Here is an 18,086-nt window from a genome sequence, read left to right on the forward strand (position 1 = left end):
TCAGACATAAATTCAATATTTGTTTCGCATGCTAATTTTTGTGATTCATTTGCTCTTAGATGAGTTAGGTAGGTTTGTTGGTTATCACAGAGTGTTTGTCTCTGGTTATTAGGAGTACACTGATGTTATATGTAATTATCATGCATAATGTAGTCTTGTAAAATGTCCAGTGATTTATACTGAGCATAGTATTAAATAGTAGATGATTTGTTAAAAGCACTAGTAACTTTAATGTTAAATGGTGAAATCTTAGTTAATGGTATTAAAGGTATTGTACTAAAGAGCACAGACCTATATAGAAATGGGGAGATTCGGAATCAAACAAAATAAATTAACCTTGTCTTGAAGACCAGGGAATTTTTGTGTGCTGTAATTTTGGATTGTCGTAACCAGCAATTAACTTAATATTCCTAAGGCACATTTAAAGTTAAATCAAAAATTATACAAAAATTTGAGAAACAGGAAGAAGTATCTGAGTAGGAAAAAGGCAATGAAAGATCCCTTTAAAAAAATCTCTCTTCCAAAAAACCCAGAACTAGTAAAGTAGAATCATCAATTTTATAATATACACAAATCCCAAAATGTGGACGAATTATAAAAACACCCCAAGGTGAAGAGACCATAGCTGGTAAAAGGAGGGAAGGGGAAAAGAAAAGAAAAAAGGCAGTGAACAGAATATGTGGATCATTGGTATGTGATCAATGGGAAAACCAGAAAGGATAATGTTAGAAATGGTTCATTAATCCCTCACTGCTTTTATATAGTAAATAAATGGTTGATATTTTATTAAGATCAGGTTTACATACGCTACAGCAAACAAGCAAACAGAATAATTTAATGGACTCTTGTAACCAAATAAGGTTACAAGAGAGTACTTGCCCTGGGAACTAAATCACTGTCATATTTTCTAACCTCCTGTCAATCATTGTAAGATTTAGATTTTATTTACATAGAGCCCTAAACGACAACAAAACCACAAAAAACCCCGAGAAAACAACAACAGGAAAAGAAGTGTACCTGATAATTCATTATATTAAAATATTAGTGAACAATTCTGAATGTGACTGGAGCGTTAATACACTACATCTTTCATACAGATATCAAGGTACATGGGCTATTTTAACAGCGATCTCATGATTTAGAGAGGTTTGTCTTATGTTTGTCTTATATAAACATAGGGAGAGTTTCCACCATCTCCTGTTCCTAGTGCTGACAAGAAAGAGGTTCCTTGCCGTGAAACTGAGTGTCAGGTGATGGTGGATAAGTCAAGTGTGCAAATAGAAAGTAAGTAAACGAAGTCAAAATGCGACACCTTTTAACACCATCGGGAAAAATAATTGTTTAATAAAATAAATATCATACTATATGGTAATGTTACATTCCCTTTTTAAAAGGGCAGTTAATTAAATGCTACTAAATAGTTCTCAATTTATGATAGGTACAGAAAATTAAAAACCTGAATGAAGATGAAAGATTGGTCTATATTCGCTGTGGAACGAACTGCCAGCCAGTGTAAAATGAGGGGGTGGGGGGAAGGTTTTGTGAACTCTGTCTTGTCCAGTACAGTCATTCTCTACTATGTTTTTTTTGATATATGTGCCAGAAGCAGTCCTGTTTATACTCTGGAATCTGTGCTCAAAAAACATGGAAAAAAAGTAGAAACTATAGAAACTAGCAATGTTTAAAAAAAAAAGCTAGAGATAGAGGAAAGCATTTTTAATCAGTCATTTTTCTAGTAGGAAAAAATGCTATATCTGAAAAATAGTAGTAACAACTTTTGAGATTTTTAATAATCAAATGGCATGATAGTAGTGCTGTTTATCCTTTCTACAGAAGTTGTATCATTGCTGTCTTTTAAGGTCTGGGCTTTAAAATTATATGCCAAGTCATAGAGGATGTTTCTTCAGAACAGAGGAATTAACATGGTGATCAGTCTTAGGCTATCACCTTAAGCTCTGAATTGTTAAGCTTCACAAATAATTTCTTTTCAGTAAGTAATATGAGATTAGGGACATATGGGTTGTTACTGCACCTATCATTAAGCTGTGTTCTTGTAACCATATAATATTGGGGGGAAAAAATAACAATAGAGCAAGACCAATCTACTTGTATAGCAGTTTTCTTGAATAATTATCTTGTCTGTTATTTTAAAATCAATGAAAGGGAAATAAGAATTAGTTTCAGAGCTGGAAAATGCAGTTTTTACAGGAGAAGGTAGCACTCTGTAGCTGTTGGATAGGAAAGAGGAAGCACAACTGAGTCCGTTTGGAACAAAATGGTGTCTTTCTAAATTTTATTCATGTTGGATTCCAGTATTTTTTCAGTATTATTTCAGTGGAATAATTTGAAAAGTTTTAAAGGGAACAATATTCAGAAAGAATGGGTTGCTTTGATAAAACCATTTGTGAAGGCATTAAACTGAAAAAAAATAGGATATATACACTGTTTCTAATCCCTCTTCTACATAGTCAGTGCTGCAGGTCTTGGAAGCTGTCAGAGTTGTGCTTCCTTCGTTGCAAGCAATGGAAGATGCAAGAGATGCAATTGGATTCAAGTCCAGTAAAATCAATGAAAATATTTCATTTGTTCTCCAGTCAAATTCTAAACTTAAAACAGAAGCCACCAATACAGCTTTATTTCTTCCACACTTACATCTATCCAGTATGAGGTAAAGTGAGGTTTCACATCACTGTCCTGATGTGAAGAAAGAGATGACCATGAAAGAGATAATGGAAAGGTAGTCATCTAATCTGTAGTTTTGGGAGGACTTTTGTACATTTATTTGCGTGTATAATATGCGCATACTTATGAACCCTTATAGTTTATGGACTTAAAATAATTTTTGTTTTAATTGACTGAAAGACCTGTTTTTCTTTAACAGAAAACCAACATCTGGGCTTGAATTTAAAGGTAAGACTTATATAAAGGTTGGTTTTATGATGCATTTTGGAAAATAGGCTGTCATAAAAAGCTGATAAGTTTGCAGTCACTTAAAAGAAAACTAATATATTGCCACTACAGAATCTTCTTTTGGAGTACAAGAATGGCTAATCATTCCTTTTGAAAAAATGCAACTATATAGGTAAATGGGCCATACAAAAGTTGTTGCGGTTTTTTTCATAGTATGTCTTCTGTTATTCCTCACGTGAAACAAACTGAGAATGAGAGACAACATACTATAGCAAGAGATAGCTCATACTGATAATTTTCAAATTCTGAGCCTGACTTTACCTCATTTTTCTAGTTTTCTATTTCTGAAATGAAAACAGAAATTGACTGCTGTCATAAGCTTGAAAAGGAATACCCAAAAATTTAGTCTCTCCTATCAACTTAGTAGAATATTATTTGTGAAAATTGTCAGTTCTTCCAATGTTATCACAACTTTTTTCTACAAGTTCTCCAACAGCAATGCTGTTAAAGCAAATTGTCTCAATTTTTATTTCTCTGCTAGGAGGAAAAATTAATTGCTGAAAATCTGATATATGACAAACCTCCACCCTCCCCAGGTACTTTAGATTTTTCTTTTACTTCACTACACATTTTCATTTAATCAATATGCATGTGTGTATGAAAACACATTTTCCTGCTTGTATTTGCTAAGCCTAATTTTTATATGCGTGAAAGTATTTTTCCTGTGTAGGAGATGAGAAAGTGCTCTGTGATATGTATAATAACAGTAGTTTCAGGCTTTTTATGTTACGTGGTTTAGGCTTGTTTTTGTTTTCCAATCTGAATAACTTTTGAGGTCTAACATAACTAAATGATTGTGAAATGATGTAATGAAATTAAAGTCATATTTGACCTCTCCAATACATTGAGTTCAATCTACACTAGAAAGATGTCATCATTATTAAGTATCCTGTAGCAACTGAAATTGTACACATAGGAATAAGACACGTTGTCTACGTTCAGCTTATGTGTTTCTGCATCCACCTGACAACTTCAAGCACAGTACTTCTGAGCTCTGTGTGTCTCATGATGGGATGTGTGCTTATTTACAAGTTCATGGGGTTTTGTGTATGTCTGTGCTGTCCAAGTATCTTATGCATTTTCACAGGAATTTAACAGTGGCTAGTAGTGCCTGAGATACTGCTAAATACATGAAGTTCTTACACATAATCAGTCCGAGATATCTCTGTATTGGGTTTCATATATATTATGTTTCAAGAAACTGTCCTGTACTGAGTTAATATTGATGTCTGTATGCTATTAGATTGTGCTGGTAAGGCTGAAATCTCTGCCTTCATTTCAGCTATCTATACAGTTGGAAAGGAAAACTTGGAAGTGACATCCATTATTACTGATGCAACAATATTTTTTTGCAGTTAATCTAAGTTTCCTTTTGTAAGAATTGCAAGTAACTTCTGAGTAACTAACTTCTATTCAGTAACAGATCACTGAAGCTGTTCTGTGGGAAGGAATGTAAAAGTTTTCATCATACAGGTGATTAAAATTTGTAGGGATGAAAAATACTGACTAGTCCATGCAGGGCCCAAACATTTTGCTTATTTCAGTGGACATTTTTTTTTTACCTCTCCAGTTACTGATGTTTGGGACAGAGATCTGCTGACACTCCCTTTAAAGAAGGAATGTTTCTAGTGTCACAGAAAAGATGGGAACTTGCAGGCGCTCCACAGCTCTATTTCCTAATCCACTTTTTTTATTCTTTCTGGTCTTTTGGGAGTCATGAGCTGATTTAGATCATACAAAGTATCACTCATATGTAATGCTAATATTAGAAAAAATTAATTATAATTTGCTGAAACTCCTATTCTAGTCTGGATGCCATTTAAATACCTTGAACTGTGGCATTACAGATGTGTCTTTTCGGGCAATGCAAGCATGGGAAAATATAACCAAAGAAAAATTCAGAGAACTGAAACAAGCAAACTGGTCTCTGAACAAGGCATACCAAGTTGTGGTCCAACAATTTGAAGGAACAAAACAGCACATGGAAGAACAGCAGTTAAAGCTTAAGAAACTGGAAAAAGAAAACAGAAGACTTAGAGAAGCTGCAGAGAACACGCATAGAGAAGGTGGGAGAAACGTATAAGCTATTCGGTAGTTATCTTGTTTTGATTTTTCTAATTTCTTTCAACCTTTTCCTCTAGTAGTAGGTTTCAAGTCATTGTTTTAGGCAAGTAGTAGTTTCAGAAGTAGTTTCCAAGCAGTATTTTCTACATTTGTAGAAATTTTGTCAAGGAATACGTACGTGATAATAAAAATAAATGAGTTGGTTGTTTGAAATATAATGGTAATTTTTCATGGGATTTTTCATTTTTTATTTTGAGAGAAGTTGTTGATTATTATTCTAGCTTATTTAATTTTTTTTCATTACAATTAACAAATTTTTGTGAACATTTCTTAAATTTTAATGGAACTTTCTTGCTGGATATTTGTTTTAATAGAGGAGGCAACAGAACTACTTTCTCTCAGACAACAAGCACAAGAACTGGTAGATGAAAATGATGCTTTGAAAATGACAGTCCATCGTTTAAATGTAGAATTAAGTCGCTATCAAACTAAATTCAGGTCATTGTCCGAAGAAGAGGTGAGAATCTTGGTTATAAAGGCAGTTTCTACTGAAGTGTCCCATTGTCTGTTACTTAACCTTTGAGTTTTTATGACTGTTTTCTCCAAATTTGTCACAAACTCTACAAATTGCTTAGGCTTTTTCTGAAATTCAAAATAATTTAAAATAAGCATTTATCATTAAGTCTAATATTAAGAATTCAATATTATTTTGCCTCAATAAGATACTGAGCTTTCAATTTTATTGAGATTGTGTTACATATGCAACACATGTAATTAGAAACAAGCTTGTTTGGGGTGATAATTGTGACTGCAGTGGACAGTTGCTGGTGTTTCAAAAAGCAGGAAGTAATGCCAGTATCATTTAAAACATCTACTCTAGAATCTAAAGCTGAAAAGCTTACCCATGAAAGGACCACCACCACCATGGCTGGTAAGTCAAATGATATTTTCACTTAACTGTTCATTCCTCTCTAAGTAAAGTAGTAGAATTTCTTTACTGGAATCAGAATATTCAGATGGTACTCTGCTGAACTATCAAATACTAATAGAATAGTACAAACATTTCTTTTGTTGCAGAAAAATATGTAGGGCAGAATTTTGTAATGAATGTGTGCTATTCCAGTTGAATGTACAGTAAGCTACAAACTGCATTTAGTAACCAACTTTGAACCTTTGAAAAGTATTGTTTTATATACACCGAGAATCATAAATGCCATCTTCACTTAGAATTGTCCAGCAATATGGTTTGCTTCAAGGTCTTTTAGGGTCTGTTCCCTAATTGTTAATCTTTTGCTGTTACTATCTTTAAGATTATACTAAAAGAAAATAGAATATTTCTGATTGTGGGAATGGTCATGGGTCTGGTAGTAGCCTATGAATTTCTGACAAGGCGCAGGCAAATAGTCTGTGAAAGGAAATGCATTTGTAGTATGTAAAACAAATTTTCCTTGAAATGCTAATCAAATCTTATATTTTCCTTCCTCACTGCTACTAAGAACTGTACAGAATAGGAAAGTCTCCTGCTCTGTCTTTCTAGCCATAGTAGCCAATAATCACATACTTATGTATTTAGTCTTAAAGATGCAGGTTTGAGAGTGTAAAACTTCCTTTCTGCACTTACTAATGAATTTGGGATTTTTTTTTCAGTAGTATTCACAGTAGTTTTTAAATTTTGTTTTGTGTTCATTTGCATCCACATTGTGCTGTGTTATATATAGTGATAAGTTAGATCTGCTTTTTAGTGAAGTAAAGATGCAACTAAAGCATCTAGTCTTTTCCAAAGCTTGCTCCTAACACAGCGCCATGAAGTGCTTCTGCAGCATCATTCTGCATATGGTGGTCTGCATGCTTGTGTAAGTTCGGCACTTCAGTCTGCAAGTCATATATGAAATGCCTTAACAGCTTTCGAAACTGGTAATCTAAAGCAGAAGTGAAAAATACTGATGAAATTATATCTTGTAATTAATTCACATGTATTTATTTTTTAATTTTAAGTTGGATATGAAGTCTTTGTCACCTCTTTTGTTGGCATATGAAGACAGAATAAGAGAAAGGGAAGATTTTATTCTTGAACATGAGGCAAGTTGCCATTTGGAAAAAAATATACGCTAAAGTGGAAATGAATTACTGATTTTTTTTTTTAAGGGATTTGCCAAAGCTTTAGTCTGCCTAAAATTTGAAGTGACTTTTCCATGCATAGTTACTGTGCTGTCTTATCCTACTTGACTTACTTGTTCTTGTCAGCCCTTCACATTTAGGAGCACACACTACACAGAGATATGTAAGATGTACTCTAAAAATAGAGCAAACCATAAACTAGTCAGTGGTAAAAAGAATTTACTGCTGTCATTCATAATGGGAACTCTGTGCTCTGTATAGCTGCTCTTCCAGCTGCTTGTGGATTTTGTGGTGTAAGAATACTTATTTATAGTTATTAAAAAGAATGGATACTCTTTTTGCTTTTTGGAAGTATTTTCTGTCACTAAGCCTTGGAAAAATAGTGATTTGCTTCAGAGCAGAACTTCCCTAGGTTTTAAAAAGAAATGTATTTCCTTCCAAAAATTCAGCCATAAACTTAGCAGAAAAGAGCAAGGCTTCTTTATATCACTGTAAATTCAATGTGTTGTCTTACCATATTCAAATCCATGTCACTCCTAATGAAAGTGGGTAGTATCCCGTAATTTCCAGAATTCAGCTTTTTAAACCTATCTTTTAAGGATCTACAACTTGCAAAACTATGGCACAAGTCAAATATCAGTACTCTTTTTAATCAAATATTACTAGATGGATGAAACAATTTAGAAATCAAATATGAACACCTAAATTAGAGATGAGTGAGTGTCTATTAAGACAAGAACTAGAAGACACCCAAGCCTGTATATTTATAAAAATTTTTGTTGATGTAAAAATTAAAGCAAAATACTTGGAAAGAATTTAATATAAAATCCTTTGTCTTCCAGGAGGATATGAAGAATTTTAAAGCACGAGTTGAGGAGTTGGTGAAGGAGAATGAAGATCTGCATGAGCAATTAAATAAAAATAACTTTATTACTCCTACAGAATGGCAAGTTGTATTACTAGAAATTAATTCAAAAGTTACTAATTATTTTGCTTATTGCATGCAAACTTTTAAGATTACAGATCTCAAGGAAATTTTTTTCTGACAAAGCAACGAGAGGGAACTCATGGCAGTCTCAATGTGAGATAAAGAGTAAGCTCCATTTTATTTCACCAAACGAGAAACTTATATACTGTTACAGATGTTACTAATTATAGTTACACACGTATCTGCAGTTTGTTCTCACACATTCAGGGATCCTCCTGGTGACTCCCTTATTCTTTCTCATAACACTTTTGACTCCCTATTCTTTCCCATTACATTCATCTCACAGATCAGAAGGACAGCTGTGATTCCCAGGTGTTAGTTTCTCATGACAGCTTGTTAGGATTTTTACTGAGGCCTGAGTATGCTGAGGCTTTGTTCAGGTTTATTTTAGTTAACACAAGTTTTGCTGGAAAACTGTGTTTTCCAACATTTTTCTCCCTCAGATTGTTTTTCTGAAGCATTAATAGTGTCACGATTGTCATGTTGGAACAAGTTTGATATGCAGTGTGTGGAACAATGCTGATCTGCAATGCCTGGAATAATTTTGGAGTAAAGATTAAATATGAATGTGGAGTTTTGCACCTGAAGCCCATGTAATTCTCTCCCAGATATTGCAGGTTACATACTTTAACAGTGTGCCAATGACATCAGTTTTCCACTAATATAAAATGTCACTGGAATGTGGCATTAGAATAATTCAATGTTCTTGAGAAGTGAAACAATGCATACATAATGAAGTTAAGTAGTAAAAAACAATTGAGACTTACTAACAATTTACCTAAGTGAGACTTACTAACAATTTGTCTAAGTGAGACATTCATCAGTTGGTAGCTGAGATGGAGAAGAGTCTGTTTGTGCTGGCTCATTGCAAGATGACTATGGGCTTTTTAGGGCAACAGCTGTAAAGAGGAAGAAAGGTTGTGGGGTTAGAATAGGTCCATCCAGTATAGTTTGGGCAATAACAACAAAATTGTATGGAAATCGCTGGAGGGTATGCGTATTTAAATGCAGAGAATCAAAGCTGAAAGGGTTTGTGGTGTAGCCAAGGAAACAGCCTCTTTTATTTGGAGCTTAGTCAGACTGGCCTTTGTCACTTACAGAACAAAGGCTGGAAAAGTACAGTGTTGCTCTCTGTATGTGCAGCAGGAAGAGGAGATATGGAGCATACAAAAAATTCTTATGCTGCAGTTAGGGTACTCACAGTAGTGTTATTAGAACAACAACTGGGTATTCATTCACTGTAAACAAATGTAAAGTGGAAATTGGAAGATAATTCCTAACCAGTGTAACAGGTTTTGGAGCAACATCCACTGTGAGTGAACATAAAAATTATTCCTGCACCCATGATACAGGTAGTAGCTGCAATCAAGGGCTCAGATGACATCGTGTCTACATGAGGAGGACTTTGGAAGAGACAGCTTGCATCGTAATCTTAAGTCTTTCTGCAGATTCATCCTGTAGTGTAGACCTGCTATCAGTGAGGCAGAAGTCAGCTGTTAGTGTCTGTTTAGATTTGGTTAAGTAGGTTATTACAAAGGTATGTAAGTGTTGTGTGGGTGCTTTGATAAAATACTGTGGATATTCTAGGTTATTACAAAGGTATCTAAGTGTTGTGTGGGTGCTTTGATAAAATACTGTGGATATTCTAGGTTATTACAAAGGTATCTAAGTGTTGTGTGGGTGCTTTGATAAAATACTGTGGATATTCTAGGTTATTACAAAGGTATCTAAGTGTTGTGTGGGTGCTTTGATAAAATACTGTGGATATTCTAGGTATCCTTAGCTGCTTATATACTGTCCACAAATTTCAAAACACTCTTCATAAAGGTGTTTCAGCTTCTTAAATTTTTTCAGTTAACTCATTTGCTTTTAATTTTGCCCCTCTGCAAAAGAATGAGAGAAAGTCATAACTCTGAGCTGTTTCAGGCTGTCTATAGTCGTCTGGGAGCTGTTTTTTAAGGTGGGGTTCAGCAAGGCAGGGAAGCCAGCAGCAATATCACTTTAGCATCCTTTTGCTCTGTACCTTCAGTGACTTCTTTACACTCAGCATTGCGGTGCAGTGCTCCTTTTATTTTTTTTTTTCTTTTTTTTTTTTTACAAAATAGCCTTATGGTGCCAAGCATAGCTCAGGGTGAGGATGTAGCTTGGCAGCTCTTACCTATTAACTGATTTGCAAGTGGCTGATACACAGTTCTTTCCTTCTCTTATGCCCAGTGCAGTAAATTTCACAGCAAATTAAAGAAGTCAGCTAAACTTGCAAGCTTCTGTACGCAGAGGTTTTCTTGAATAGAAGTGTAAGTTGACTGCAGTTTCTGTGTTTGCAAAAATCTTCAGGGTAGAACATTTATAGTTTTCAGGAGACAATTGTTAGCTGTATGCTTCAGCTTCAGTTTTAGTCAGAACATAATTTGATAGCAGGGGAAATTGTCCCTATCTAGATTAGTACACAATAAAAAGCATTTTTATGTAGGTCAGGCCACATGTGAACAAAGCGAATACACACTGTGTTAGTTCTTATCATCAGAAATCCTTGGTAACAGTCTATTTTGCTGCATTTTGTTTGGGTTTGGGCTGCTCTTACTGACTGGTGACAACTCTTCAGTCTAAATTAATGAGATATCATCTGACATTTGTACTATATTTCTGCTTGCCTTTTGGCTAATACTGCTTAACTTTTTAGCTTTTACTAGAACAGCAAATAGTTTTTAAAGTTTTTTTAACATCAGAAAGACTGGTATTGGTTTTCTTAAAAGCTGAATTAATAAAAGGCAGAGAGTTAGGTTCTCTGTTCAGGATAGTTCATTTTAAGTGCCCATCTTCCTTACAGGCCCATAAAACTCACTGGCAGTATTTTTCTACAGATCAAAGCCAAGTAAATCCAAATCTTATCAACATGTTTTGAAAACAAGTTTGCTTCAGTTACTAGTACAAAGCTGTCTGCAAATCATGCACTGTTATGTGGCTTTAATTCTCTCTTTCTTAAGTCTGAGAGAGCTGGGACTGTTTCACTTAGAGAAGACTAGTTTCCGGGGAGGTCTCATCGCTGGATATCAATGCTTGAAGAGAGAGTATAGGTATAGAGCCAGGCTCTTTTCGGTAATGTCTGTGTGACCTGAGAAGAGGCAACTGCCCCAAACTGAAATACAAGAGGCTCCTTTTGGACACAAGGAAATAGTTTTTCACTGTGAGTGTTCTAACAAGCTGTCCAGAGGCTGTGGACTCTCCATGCCTAGAGATATTCAAGCCATCTAGATGTGGTCCTGGGCTGGTGGCTGTAGGTGCCCCTGCTTGAGCAGGGGGTTGGACCAGATGGCCCCCCAAGGTTGGGGGTTGCTTCAAACCTTGACCGTTCTGCAATGCTATGATTCACACATACTTATTTTTCCTTCTTTTTATAGGGAATTTTTGCATCTGTTAGTGAAAGGTTTTAAACATTATTTAAGTTAATCACATTTTGATTGTTGTGAGTTCAAGTCTCCAATAAGCTTACCTCAGGTACTGATACTGCTTTCAATAAGGATTTTAATCTGTTTTTTAAAGAGGTTAAAATATGATTTTATAAGTTTACACTGTTGAAAGTCAGTTGGGTTTGTTCTTTGGGCATAAGTTAACATTTGAGTTATATTGTATTTACAAGCCGGTTATCATTGCAGGCAGCAGCTGCAAACTCAGGCCAAGCTGGTCTTGGAAGAAAATGGATTGTTGATGGAGCAACTTGAAATTCAACAGGCTAAAGCAAAAGATAGTCACAGACAACATGTTCAAGAAGGTAAGGTGCTAGTCATCTGAACTACACTAAAGATGGTACTGCAGGTTTCATTTTTTTTAGCATTTTTTGTTTGTTTTCTATTGTAATTTTTTAGTTTGGCAAGCTTGGGGGGAGCCATTCTTGGTTGGCTGGGGGGTTTTTTTTGCAATTTTATGTAAAGTGTTCTTGAATGTAGGTAATGTTAATTGGAGATCAAGCTCTGGATGTCAACTGATACTAAAAAAAAGGTTGTCACCTATTGACACTAAACACTCCATTTTGACTTCTTCTGAAAAAGTGAGAAGAACTGTTAAACAGCAATACAGTCATTTTCATAATTTAAGAGCACTTTAAACTGAATCGGAATTTTTCAGAGTAAAATGACATTTTAATGAGTTTATAGCCCTGAAAAGAAGTACTCTTGAAGTTTCTGCATTTTTCCAAAATAAGTTGCTTGAGACAGCAAAAAATCAAGTCCAAGCTGTTAAAATACAAGCTGACAAATCCACTGTTACATAATGTTGTGAACAACTAGGAATTAACATATTAATGGTTTTGTTAGAGTTTCACTAAGTGATTGAATTAGTTGTGCTGTACCCAGTTGGCTTTTTTTTTCCCCTTCTGAAAGCTTCAAAGTTGACCAAACAAATAGTAATCTTAGAAGGTAAGAAACAGAGTCAAGATGAAGAAATAGCAGAGTACCAGAAGCAGCTAGAAGCTTTGTATTCTACATGTGAAGAGCTGAAAGCCAAGATGGATAGCAGAGTAACAGCAGAGGAGCACATGGCTTTGGTGAATGATTTAAAAAGGTATGAGTTTACATGTGGTGCACAGAGAAACATGGGTGCAAAGCATGCACATGAACAGAGCTGCATACATAGCACTCTGTAGGTAGGAGGCCAGTGGAAACTTCTGCTGGTGATCCGGGAAGGTAAATACCAAAGCACAAATAAAGGGAAAGAGGTATTTCAAAAATACTGTCTTGGTTTTTAGAGACATTTAAGATTACAAAAAAGGAAATCCCAGATTTAGAAACATTGGTAGAGGTGTTTTTACCATAGAGTATGTACTGCTAATTGTACCATTTTAAACAGCAGAAGAGGAGGCATTAAAAATACCATTTTTGTCAAATTTATTTACTTCTGTCAATAGTATATATTAAACATTCTAATTTTTCTGTTCTCATCTTTGGAACATGTCTAAAGGATCCTGAAATTGTAAACTAGAAGTTATAAGTTTCTTCAGTTGTTACAATATGGAAATTACATGAAACAGCACAACTCAAAAGTGCTGTCATGCAGCACAGTCTGCAGAGTAATGTTTCTGTGAAGACATTATGTAAATTTGTTTACTTGGGGTAGTGCAGGTTACTGTTTCGTGGCACACTGCCATCCTGAGAAGTCCTCAGATATTTTATTTTGGCATTGCTAGTAATTTCTTGGAAAAAAAACCCACAAAAGGGATTACATCTAGATTACATATTTTTATAATTTAAATAAAATGCAGTCAGAAGGAATTACTTGAATAATTTAGTAATGATTTTGATATGAGATTGTAATACCTCTCTGATGTCACCACTGAAGATTGAGAATTTTCAGTGGATCTTTTTCATAATTTCAACATGGGTGTGTTCCTGTAACTTACCATTTTAGTGAAGTAGATCTATACATGACACCTGTTCTATGATGTTGGTTTTTGCAGCTGTTTACAACAGGAGCAGGAGAAAAAGCGCTGTGAGGTGGAAGATGTAATGGGAAAGATAGCATCACTGCAAACTGAAAACAAGAAACTACTTTCGGAGAAAAATAACTTCATGGCTGACAAGAAGATCCTGGAAACTGAGATGGAAATGACACAAAAGACAAACAGGTCTTATCACAGTCCCGTTTTCTTGTATAGAAATACTTTTATTTCTAAAAACAACAGAAATGCCTGTAAAAATATTGCTTAACTTCCCATAATGCGTATTTTTTACCTACTGCAGAGAAAACATGTTTCCTAAACATGTCATCATCACATCAAAGGCCTGGTTGTCAAGTTTCGCTAACCTTTGTATGTTTTCATGCTCACATTTCTGTGTCTATGTGCAAATTAAGAATATATTTTTAATGTATTAGTTAGTAGTTAGCTATAGCAATTAATCATTAAATGTACTCATTGGAAAATGAGCAGACTTACATTATTTGCAGGTAGATAAGAATAAGACTTTCACTATTTGCAGACCTTCTCATGCACCCGGTTGCTTAGAGATGAGGTCACAATATTTTAAAAAGTCAAAACAATGTTATTGTTATATATCTTAAGAAATACAGGCTTGTAGCCATTGCACAAACTGTTTTTTTGAATCATTGTTGCTGTTATTATTTAGATTGCATTGTATTGTATTATAAAGAATTGTATTGCATTGTAAAGAAAAAACAACGCCAAAAAGTGGGACATGATATTTTTGGCACTGCAAATATTCTAAGACAGTGCCTCTTTAACAATATGTTTGACTGTTTGAGTCTTGTATGTGTTGATTTGCACATGTGATGCAAGTTTTTTTAGGCCATTATTAATTCCCAAGCCGAAGATTTCCCTTTTTCTTTTATAGACGATTAAAGAAGAAAATAGGTCTTTTGCAACTGCAGCTGGAGGAAGCAATGGAAAAGGAAGTTGTAGCCCATCACTATCTAACAAACCTTATCGGGCTGGTGGAGAAGATAGCTAAGGAACGTGATCATCTCGTATTTTTGGTAATTACCTTTAAATAATTAGTATTATTTAATTGGTATTTCACACAATTATCACGCTGCAAGCACAAGTTACTGTTAATCTGAATTATAAAAAAAATAAAGCTATAATTTCAGTGTAAGGATTTAGCTCTATTTAGGTAGACTTTAGCAATTAGAATGGAAGCAGCAATAGATTATTTTCTAGAAAAGTGGTTAAAAGCAACTACCCTTATTTCTGGAGGTAACATAATTAAGCTTTAATTCACATGAGCATTAGGGTCTGCAATGGTACGTATCAAGTTTAAAAGATCTTTTTTAGCCTAGTTTTAGAGGTTGATGTTGAGTTACATGTATTTAAAAATCGCACACAATCGTAAAATTTTAATACTTGTTTCTGAGTCTAAGGGTAAGCTATTATCCTTGAAGTGATCTGTATGGACTTTCTGCTGTGGATGCATATGCATGTTATTGCACCTTATTGGTTGGCAGTCATTTTGACAGGCTAATTGAGAGGTTTGGAGCAACTTCTGTTTAGTGGAAGTGCCTGGCATGGAGATTTCTGGGCTTTTGTAAGCCCTTTTTTTTTCTTTTACAAGACATTGGGCACAATTTCAGTTTTACATATTCATACTCTTGTTTTCAAAATTAATCTGAAATAGTTTCATAAAACTTTGTTAAAATAAAACTTCTTTTACTTCTGTTGTTCAGGTAGTAGACAAAGGTTGTCATCAGCATTGGGTAAAAAGATATAGCAGTTAATTCCTAATTCTAAAAGAGGGCCTATGGTGACACAACTCAAATCATTGTCCATTACAAACTGGACTTCAGGATTGTGAAATTGGGCACAATAAATGTCTCTTACAAACTGGGGGAGCTGATTCTTAGATCTCATTCTCTGGGATATCTACTTTTAAATAATAGGTGTACCATATTAGAAATATCCTTGCCTGAACCCCTGCCAATTTCTCTGCTTGTTTGAGAGGAGATTGCTAAATGTGACCCAAAGGCTGAGTCTCATGCATAAAAATGGGATCCCTACATATACATACATATATCTTTAGAGAAATACACAGAATTGGTTGGGTGTACAGTATCAATTTCATTTCAGAATAATACTGTTTCATAGTATTCACAGTCAGTTGACAAATTGTTAATGAGCCATTATGAGAGTACTTCCCAAGACTCTTTATCCACGTTGGTTCTTCAGAATGTTGGAGTTCAAAAATGGAATTGCTGTGTCTCCCTTAGTGAATGCAATTTGTCTGCCCTAACATAAGGATTACATGTGGCTTTGTATACTGTGTGGTTGCAGGCCAGATGTTTGGAAAATGAGAATCATGGTGTTCTCAAGAAAATTATAGAAGGCAGTCTACACTTAGGAAGATTGGAAGAAAAAGTTAAGGTAAGCAGTGTTTCTAAGCTAAGTATTCATTGTGAAATGTTTGGGTTTTTCTAATGAGGAAAAGTAGTTAATCTGTGTCAATGTTTTTATGAAAGACTTACAGATTATCTTAAAAAGTTTTTTAAAAGCAAAACAGATAATCATTATAATTTTCACTAGTGTCTTCTTCCATTGTATTTGTGCATTGCATGTCTGCCAGACCATCGTATTTACATCAATACCTGGAGAATTATGACTAGTTGTAATAATAATTAAAGATTATTTGGATTTCATTTTTTGCTCTGTAGTGTAACCCAAGTATTCTGTCTTCTACTTTTTTGAGGCCATACCACTTCTTCAACTTGAAGTCTATTAAATTAGCTTTGGAAGGATGAAAAGCACGTCTCAAGTGTTCTGTTACCATAAAGTACTTTAATGTGATCATAAGGTAGAAGGTGTAGAAACTCAGCAGATGTTAAAAAATCCAGCCTAGCTAGAAGATACATTAAAGTTATCTTTACAAAAATTAATAAAAAGCACAGTATGTAATTGCAATATAACAGTGAAATAAATTTAAAACGTTTCAACATTTTTGGTGCCACCATGATTGTTTTTACTGTAATCTTAAAAAAAACAAAGGAGAAAGATACCTGGTATATTGGTTTCTATATCTAGAAAGTAATATATGTATTACTTTCAAAAGCTGTTATGTATTAAGTCAAGTTTGTTCAGTTTATCCTAAAGCAGAGAGTCTCCATGTTACATCTTTCCAGTCAAGACCTCCACTACTATTCCTGCAGCAAATGACACAAATGTGCCCCACTGCTATGTTAATGGAGACCAGCTCCTTCTGTACTTTCCTTGTAAGGATCAGCACAGCATAGAATTAGCAGCAAAGAAAATCAATTAAATTGTAAGTGTAAAGAGAGAGCAGTAAGCGGAAGAATAGCTTGAATTTGTAAGGAGCACATCATAAAATACCTGAATACATGAAACACTACTGTCAAAGATTTACCTAATTATACTAATACAGCCATAAAACATTTTTAGCTTTTTTCACTGTCATTCATGTCTAGCTCCCCTACTAAGAATGTGGATTGTATTCTTGTTAAATACGGATTTTCTGCAATGTAACAGATGTGTGACTATTGTAAGAGATAGAGAAGAGTTTGGCATAAAATTAAGAACATTTACATGTAGTGAATTTTAAGTGCAAAAGCAAATAAAATCTTTAAGCCATCAACTCTTAATGAAAACTAGAAAAAGTCTGTAAATAAGGTTCTTAAATCTAGTTGGTACTAATTAGCAAAGGTAAGACTAATTTACTTGCAAAGCTTTTTCATTCTTTATTTTTGTCGGTTAAGCAGAGGGTTTAAACAGTCACACAACAGCTACAAATACCATATGCTCTTTGGTTATTGTATTAATGGAGCTTGGCTAAAAGCTAGTATAATTTATTTCTTTGCTGCTTCAGGAAATTACAATTTGGGTAACTGCCCTATATACTGAGTTTCCGGATAAACTTCTTATGAGGTATTTAGGTGTAATCTGTCTCCAGTTTTCTGAAAGGTTGACACAGTTATTGATAATGTGTTAGGCTATTTCTTATCTTAGAAAATATTATTTTGCCTTTTCGTTTAGCCATTTTCAGCTATTTCCACAAGATACAAGATAAGAAATACAAATTATATCATATGAAGTAGAGCATGGAGTCCTCAGGTTTTGAGGAGAGAAAAGTTTCTATCCTACAGCTTTGAGTTACTGACAGACTCACACTGTAGGCACTTATCTTTTCTATTTTCTAGAAATAACCAAGTGTACTTACATTTACCAATTTTTCGATTGGTTGGTGGGGCAGAAGCACAGCAGTGTTCTGCCCAGTTCCTTCAGTAAGCAGGGATGATTGGTGAAAGGAACAGAAAACCTACATTATCAATGAATGCCTTGGGGCTGGTGCATTCAGCAGAATTTTGCGATTTTTGATCATGGGGCAACTTCTATGGCACCAGACCTGCTCGAGTCAGATGGGCTCCATTCTGTTGAACAATGGCAAAAGGATTTCAGCCCATGAGTTAGTAGGGCTCATTCAGAGGGCTTTAAATT

General features: G+C 34.7%; 1 protein-coding gene across 4 annotated transcripts in view; it reads left to right on the top strand.

The window, feature by feature from the left end:
* The window catches only part of CEP89 (centrosomal protein 89), a 39,537-nt gene that overhangs the window by 4,125 nt on the left and 17,326 nt on the right, over positions 1 to 18,086 (top strand). For 3 of the 4 annotated variants that reach the window (XM_085072128.1, XM_085072130.1, XM_085072131.1), the window contains 13 exons: positions 1,179 to 1,284; positions 2,882 to 2,910; positions 3,452 to 3,506; positions 4,818 to 5,036; positions 5,409 to 5,551; positions 5,915 to 5,965; positions 7,030 to 7,113; positions 7,995 to 8,102; positions 11,798 to 11,909; positions 12,517 to 12,697; positions 13,590 to 13,757; positions 14,482 to 14,623; positions 15,915 to 16,004. In XM_085072128.1, coding sequence (XP_084928254.1) covers positions 1,179 to 1,284; positions 2,882 to 2,910; positions 3,452 to 3,506; positions 4,818 to 5,036; positions 5,409 to 5,551; positions 5,915 to 5,965; positions 7,030 to 7,113; positions 7,995 to 8,102; positions 11,798 to 11,909; positions 12,517 to 12,697; positions 13,590 to 13,757; positions 14,482 to 14,623; positions 15,915 to 16,004 — 1,488 coding nt within the window. The remainder of the gene's footprint in view (positions 1 to 1,178; positions 1,285 to 2,881; positions 2,911 to 3,451; positions 3,507 to 4,817; positions 5,037 to 5,408; positions 5,552 to 5,914; positions 5,966 to 7,029; positions 7,114 to 7,994; positions 8,103 to 11,797; positions 11,910 to 12,516; positions 12,698 to 13,589; positions 13,758 to 14,481; positions 14,624 to 15,914; positions 16,005 to 18,086) is intronic. The other variant, XM_085072129.1, reaches the window with a different exon arrangement.

Source organism: Lichenostomus cassidix, chromosome 11 (genome assembly GCF_008360975.1).
Source record: "Lichenostomus cassidix isolate B80296 chromosome 11, HeHo_3.0, whole genome shotgun sequence".
NCBI lineage: Eukaryota > Metazoa > Chordata > Aves > Passeriformes > Meliphagidae > Lichenostomus > Lichenostomus cassidix.